This window comes from Nicrophorus vespilloides, unplaced genomic scaffold, assembly GCF_001412225.1.
Source record: "Nicrophorus vespilloides isolate i.1.1-1 unplaced genomic scaffold, Nicve_v1.0, whole genome shotgun sequence".
NCBI classification, from domain to species: domain Eukaryota; kingdom Metazoa; phylum Arthropoda; class Insecta; order Coleoptera; family Silphidae; genus Nicrophorus; species Nicrophorus vespilloides.
The window spans coordinates 610,900-618,758 of NW_017100099.1; the positions used below are offsets into that span (position 1 = coordinate 610,900).

Sequence of the window (7,859 nt, forward strand, 5' to 3'; positions counted from 1 at the left end):
ATGTTGAAACTAATAATTTGAAGACAACTGATAATAATTCTAAAGATAATTTAAAAGATCAAGAACATTCTATTCCAGTAAATATATCTAATAAAATGGTAAACAATGACAATCCAATACAAGAAAATAATAATTTAACAGACACTATATCCGAAGATAAATCTGAAAATGTGGAAGATCAAGAAAATGTTACTGCACCAACTATGTCTGATGATATTGTAAAAGTTCAAGGAAGTAATAATAATACCGAAGATTTAATTAAAGACAACAAAACTATTGAAACTAAATTGGAAGATGAACCTACTACTACAATTGAAGGAAACACTGAAACAACTGACAAATCCGATAATAATGATCTAATAATCAAAAATAAACCTTTAGAAAGTGAAAGTATTACTGATAATAATATACATGAAAACATTAAAGATGATCCTTCAATAAATAAAGAACTACTAATTAAAAATAAGTATGATGATTTGAAAACTGAAAAATCAGATAATAGTAATACAGAGAATGTATCAGATGATGCAACAATTGATAAATTACATAATAATGAAAGTGATGGTATGCTAGAAAAAGTTGAAGATCAGAGAGATGAAGTAGATTTATTAAAGACAAATGTCTCAAAAATTAATAAAGATGTAGAAACTAATGTTAATTTGAACGCTATGAAAGAGTCTGAAAATAAATCAGAAATTTTGCTTAATGATACATCTGCTGACGTAACTCCTCAGCAAACAGCAAGTCTTGAAACGCTCGCAACTGAAAATAAATTTGTAGAAAGTGAAAACGATAAATCCGTTAACATGTCAATTAGTAATGTTTCAGAAACAGAAAAGGAAGATTCCCCAGAAGATCCAACAAATGCTAAAGATGGGGAACATACAAATGCTATAAGTAACAACAGTGACGTTAAATTTGAAACTAATAATCAAGATAAAGATGCAAAGTTAAGTGAAAATAAGGAAATAAATGAAAACATATCTGAAGGTACACCGAATAATGAGGATCAAAAATCACAAGTTGATATTACAACTGGAAAATCTGATAAAACTGATAATGTTATATCTACTGAAGTCAATACACCAGAAGATGTAAATAATATTAATTCCGAAAATCTTAAAGAAGCGGAAATTAACAATAATCAAGATGAAATAGGAAATGATAAAATAAATAATACAGCTGAAACCACAAATGAAAATACTTCAGATGTATCAACTAATAGCAAAATGGAAAAAAATAAACTTGATGAAAATGTTTCAAACATTCATGAGGTTATTGATCATAAGACAAATAACTTAATAAATGAAGAAGTACATAATAATCAAACTGTAACAACTAATGATATAAAAAATGTCGAATTAGATATAAAACAAGATGCCTCTGAAAAAACATCTAATGATAAAAATAAAACAACAGATTTAATAAATGATGACGTAGAAAATAATACAACGGAAACGTCAATAGATAAATCTCCAGTTGTCTCATCTATAGAAACAAATAACAAATCAGATGATCTGCATAAAACTGATGAAGATGTTGGTAAAGGTAATTCTGGTGATGTTTTAATTAGTAATATTGTTGCTTCAGAGTATATTGAAAATAAGAATAATCGAGAAAAAGTTGAGAATAATACAAATGACTTAACAACTGGCGAATCGAAGAATAATCAAACGAAAGATGATGATTCTACGACAGAAAATAAATCAGAAATTTTACCTAGTGAAGAGAATGATAATGTTGAATTAAATCTAGAACAAAATGTGAAAACTTCTGAAAGTAAACCAGCAGATGTTTCTGATTCTCAAGAGATTATTCAGAATAAAACAAATGGCCCAACGCATGATAAAGTAGAAGACAATAAAACGGAATCATCGACAATTGATGATAAATCTGATGATAACAAAAAATCAGAAATTAAAAATGAGTCGGAAGATGCAAACAATGGTCACGTAGATGTTGTTAAAGAAATATCAACTATTGATAAAGCAAATGATGTAATAAATGACGAATTAAAAGATGATAAGTCTCATGATAAAACGGAAAATGGAATTAATAATGAAGCTTCTGAAGATAGTCCAAGTTATAAAATAAATGTTAATACTGAAGAGCAGAATGTTGAGTTAAATAACTTAACAGATAATAAAACTGAAATAAAAAGTATTCAAAATAGAACACATGAAAGTATTTCAGCAGTTCCGTCTGAAAATAAAGTTGAAGATAAATCAAGTGTTAATGCTGAAGACCAGAATATTAAGCCAAATGACTTACTGACTGATCAATCAAGTATGAACGATGCTTTAAATGAAAATATATCAGAAGTTGAGAGTCCTGATAAAATTGAAAATGATAAAAGCAGTCAAGAATCTGATGAAAAAGTTTCTGAAAGGAAATCTGAAGATAGTACACAAGATAAATCAAATGTTACTCCTCAACATCAGAATATTGAATCGAAGAAGTTAACGACTGATGAGATTGAAAATAATAAAATAGAGAAACCTGCTGATGTGATTAATGATGAATTGAAAATGAATTCTACAACACATGAAAACATTACAGCTGTTCCGCCTTACAGTGATAGTGAAAATGTGAAAACCAATAAAGATTCTGAAGTGGAGGTTTCTGAACATAATTCAAGTGATAAATCAAATGTTATTGCTCAAGAACAGAAGGTTGAGTCAAATAAATTAATAACTGATGAAGTTGAAAGTAATAAAAAGGAAGAATCTACACATATGATAAAAGATGATGTAAAAAGTGTAAGCGATATAAATGAAAATATTTTTGTAGATATAGCAGGAAATAATAAAATTAATGAACAATCCGAAGATCATGTTTCTGAAATGAAATCTGAAGATAGTTCAAGTAATATACCAAAAGATATTTCTCAAGACCAGACTGTTGAGTCAAATAACTTAACAACTGCTGAAGTTGAAAGTAATAAAGAAGAACTTACTGATGTGATAAAAGATGAAGTAAAAAGTGTAAGCGATACAACCAATGCAAATATTTCAGAAGATAAAACAGAAAATGATAAAATTAATGAAAAATCCGAAGATCACGTTTCTGAAAAGAAATCTGAAGATAGTTCAAGTGATAAACCAAAAGTTATTGCTGAAGAGCAGACTGTTGATTCTAATATCATAACAACTGCTGAAGATGAAAATAATCAGAAGGAAGAACCTACTGATGTGATAAATGATGAAGTGAAAAGTGTAAGCGATACAACCAATGCAAATATTTCAGAAGATATAACAGGAGATAATAAAATTAATGAAAAAACCGAAGATCACGTTTCTGAAAAGAAAACTGAAGATAGTTCAAGAGATAAACCAAAAGTTATTGCTCAAGAGCACACTGTTGAGTCAAATAACTTAGTAACTGCTGAAGATGAAAGTAATAAAAATGAAGATTCTACTGATGTGATAAAAGATGAAGTAAAAAGTGTAAGCGATACAACCAATGCAAATATTTCAGAAGATAAAACAGGAAATGATAAAACTAATGAAGAATCCAAAAATCACGTTTCTGAAAAGAAAACTGAAGATAGTTCAAGCGATAAACCAAAAGTTATTGCTGAAGAGCAGACTGTTGATTCTAATATCTTAACAAATGCTGAAGATGAAAATAATCAGAAGGAAGAACCTACTGATGTGATAAATGATGAAGTAAAAAGTGTAAGCGATACAACCAATGCAAATATTTCAGAAGATAAAAGAGGAAATGATAAAATTAATGAAAAATCCGAAGATCACGTTTCTGAAAAGAAATCAGATAGTTTAAGTGATAAACCAAAAGTTATTGCTCAAGAGCAGACTGTTGAGTCTAATAACTTAACAACTGCTGCAGATGAAAATAATCAGAAGGAAGAACCTACTGATGTGATAAATCATGAAGTAAAAAGTGTAAGAGATACAACCAATGCAAATATTTCAGCAGATATAACAGGAAATGATAAAACTAATGAAGAATCCGAAGATCACGTTTCTGAAAAGAAATCTGAAGATAGTTCAATTGATAAACCAAAAGTTATTGTTCAAGAGCAGACTGTTGAGTCAAATAACTTAACAACTGCTGAAGATGAATCTAATAAGAAGGAAGAACCTACTGATGTGATAAAAGATGAAGTAAAAAATGTAAGCGATACAACCAATGCAAATATGTCAGAAGATATAATAGGAAGAGCTAAAATTAATGAAGAATCTGAAGATCACGTTTCTGAAAAGAAATCTGAAGATAGTTCAAGCGATAAACCAAAAGTTATTGCTCAAGAGCACACTGTTGAGTCTAATAACTTAACAACTGCTGCAGATGAAAATAATCAGAAGGATGAACCTACTGATTTGATAAATGATGAAGTAAAAAGTGTAAGAGATACAACCAATGCAAATATTTCAGCAGATATAACAGGAAATGATAAAACTAATGAAGAATCCGAAGATCACGTTTCTGAAAAGAAATCTGAAGATAGTTCAATTGATAAACCAAAATTTATTGTTCAAGAGCAGACTGTTGAGTCAAATAACTTAACAACTGCTGAAGATGAATCTAATAAGAAGGTAGAACCTACTGATGTGAAAATAGATGAAGTAAAAAATGTAAACGATACAACCAATGCAAATATGTCAGAAGATATAATAGGAAGTGATAAAATTAATGAAAAATCCGAAGATCACGTTTCTGAAAAGAAATCTGAAGATAATTCAAGCGATAAACCAAAAGTTAATGCTCAAGAGCAGACTGTTGAGTCTAATAACTTAACAACTGCTGAAGATGAATGTAATAAGAAGGAAGAACTTACTGATGAGATAAAAGATGAAGTAAAAAGTGTAAGTGATAAAACCAATGCAAATATTTCACTAGATATAACAGGAAATGATAAAACTAATGAAGAATCTGAAGATCACGTTTCTGAAAAGAAATCTGAAGATAATTCAAGCGATAAACCAAAAGTTAATGCTCAAGAGCAGACTGTTGAGTCTAATAACTTAACAACTGCTGAAGATGAATCTAATAAGAAGGAAGAACCTACTGATGTGATAAATGATGAAGTAAAAAATGTAAGCGATACAACCAATGCAAATATGTCAGAAGATATAATAGGAAGTGATAAAATTAATGCAAAATCCGAAGATCACGTTTCTGAAAAGAAATCTGAAGATAATTCAAGCGATAAACCAAAAGTTATTGCTCAAGAGCAGAATATTATATCTGAAGACTTATCAAGTGATGAAGTTAAAAGTAATAAAAGTATGAATGATGCAACCAATGAAAATATTTCAGAATTTTCAAATAATGATAAAATTGAAGAATCTCAAGAAGTTTCAAGTAAAAAGTCTGAAGATAAATCACAAGACAATGTTGAGAATAAATCAAATGACTTAACAAACGATGAAGTTAAACCTGCTCATATTTCAAGTAGTAAATCGGAATTTCTGCTTAGCGATCAAACAGATGATGAAAAATTAAATCTTAAATCTGACGAGGATGCTGAAAAAAGTAATTCTGAAGATGTATTAAGCGGCAAATCGAACATTATTGCTCCAGATAATTTTGAGAATAACACAAATGATTTAACAATTGATGAAGTAAAAAATAATGAACAGGACAAAACGATAACAGATAAGTCTGTTAATGTATCGCAATTAAAAACTGAAAATATATCAGAACCTGATGTACAAGTAATTGACAGTAAAACTCAAGATATTTCAAGCATTAGTACTCAAGAGAATACAAAGAATACCGATAAAGATGAAATTAGTCAAATGAAATCAATAGATCAATCTGATGTGGTTTATTCATTAACAACAGAAAATGCTCAGGCGAAAAATAAGTCAAATGATTCAATGAAGAATTTAGTAGAAACTATTGAAAACGAAAATGTATTGACCGATGAATCTGTGGATCATAAGAAGGAAGTTGCTGAAAATAAAAATGATGATAGTTCAAATGATTTAGCAGGCGTTATTGTTGAAAAAAATATTAAGAGTAAGTCAATTGATTCGATAATTGATGAAGTAGAAAATAATCAAACATTTTCAACAGAAAAGTTAATAGATTTACCTACAGGAACAGAAGAACAAAAATCAGGTAATAACGATGATCTTAATAAAGAATTAAATGATAAATCAGATGATATGGAAAAAGATAAATTACCAAGTATAAGCGAATCAACTAATGAAAATGTATCAGAAGTTTTGGCCAATATGGATGTCTCTGATAAGAAATCTGAAGTTCTTGATACGTATTCTGCAGATTCTTCAAGCAACAAATCAAATATTGTTACTCAAGAAAGTGACGAGAATAAGTTAAATGATGAAGTTCAAAATAATGAAAAAGTCAAACCTAGCACAAGCACGAGTGATGCAACAAATGCAAATATATCAGATCTTCCGTCTGATGGTGAAAATGATAAAATTAATCAAAAATCTGAAGAAAAATGTTCTGAAAAGAAATCTGAAGATTGTACAAGCGATAAATCAAAAACTATTGATCAAGAGAATAAGTTAACAGGCGAAGTTACAGATCAGGTTAATAAAAATGAATCCGAATCAATTGACAAAAACGTGAAAACCAATGATAAATCAGACGATATAATAAATGACAATACAGATAACGTTAATGTATTAGAAAATGAACATAAATCAATTGATGATAAAGATAATAAAGAAGTAGAAAATGTGAAAGTTGAGAGCAATACAAATTCTGAAGATATTGACGTTGATAAATCATCTAATTTTTCAGCAAATAAGACAGAAACAAAACCTGAAGATGTAATTGATGATAAGTCAAGAAACCAGGAACATAACAATAATTTGGTGAGTGATGAAACGTGTAAAGATAAAGAACAGAAATCATCTAATATGACAACTGAAAAATATGAGAATGTTCATGAAGTAATGAAAGAAAATAAACCTAAAGATGTAATGATCGATAATTCATACGTTGAACATAAAAACAATGAGATTATTGACCCAGTTCATAAATTAGATAATAAACAAACAGATAAAAATATAGATTCTGCTATTAAACTTTTAGAAAAAGGACATAAAACTGAAGATGTAGAAGATATCATTGATAAATTGAATATTATTCCTGATTCTGCTGAGTATGTTCCAAATAATGGCATACATACAGATAATATAAATGACTCTAAAGATATTGCAAATAATATTCACAAATCTGATGATATAATAGAGGATAAATCAAATATTATTAATCAAGTGTCAGAAGAAAATAATCCTGGGAAAGAAATAAATGATCAAAGTGACTCTGTCAAAAAATCTGAATTTGGATGTATCACTGAAAATTCAGAAGTTTACAATGATATTATAGAAAATGCTAAAAATGAAGAAACTGATGGTACAGTGACTGAGGTAAAAGATACTGCAAAAGTAGAAGAGGAAAATAAATCTACTGGTGTGACTGAAGGAGTATTAAATCTATCACAAGATAAGTTAGCACATGATGAAGATGATCTAAATATCAAACAAGAAGAACATGTTGAAGTGAAAAATGAAAATAAATCTGAAGATTTAAAAATTAATGCATTGGATAGTGTTGAAGAACATGAAGATAACAATAATACGAGCAAGAAATTGAAAGATGATGATTCCATTGACTCAAATAATAAAGATGATAATTTCAAGAATGTTATAATTGATGAAAACAAGAATGGATTTAAAGTGGAAACTGAAAATACGAAATTGGTAAAGAATGATCCGTTGATTGACAAATCCGAGAAAGTAATAAAAAATATATCAGTTGACAAAGTTTCTACTGAGTCTGATAAAGATTTAAATACTGAAAATCTAATTAAAAGTGGTTTGGAAGATCAATCAGCTAAAGAAGTAGATAAT

General features: G+C 28.7%; 1 protein-coding gene across 1 annotated transcript; it reads left to right on the forward strand.

Annotated features, from left to right (window-relative positions):
* Positions 1 to 95: 95 nt before the first annotated feature.
* Positions 96 to 7,854, forward strand: LOC108567888 (protein PFC0760c). The gene is made up of 8 exons (XM_017928606.1): positions 96 to 234; positions 496 to 1,224; positions 1,495 to 1,548; positions 1,591 to 2,709; positions 2,830 to 5,241; positions 5,311 to 7,125; positions 7,336 to 7,590; positions 7,823 to 7,854. Exons 1-8 carry the CDS (start codon positions 96 to 98, stop codon positions 7,852 to 7,854), a joined length of 6,555 nt encoding a protein of 2,184 aa, XP_017784095.1.
* Positions 7,855 to 7,859: the final 5 nt, after the last annotated feature.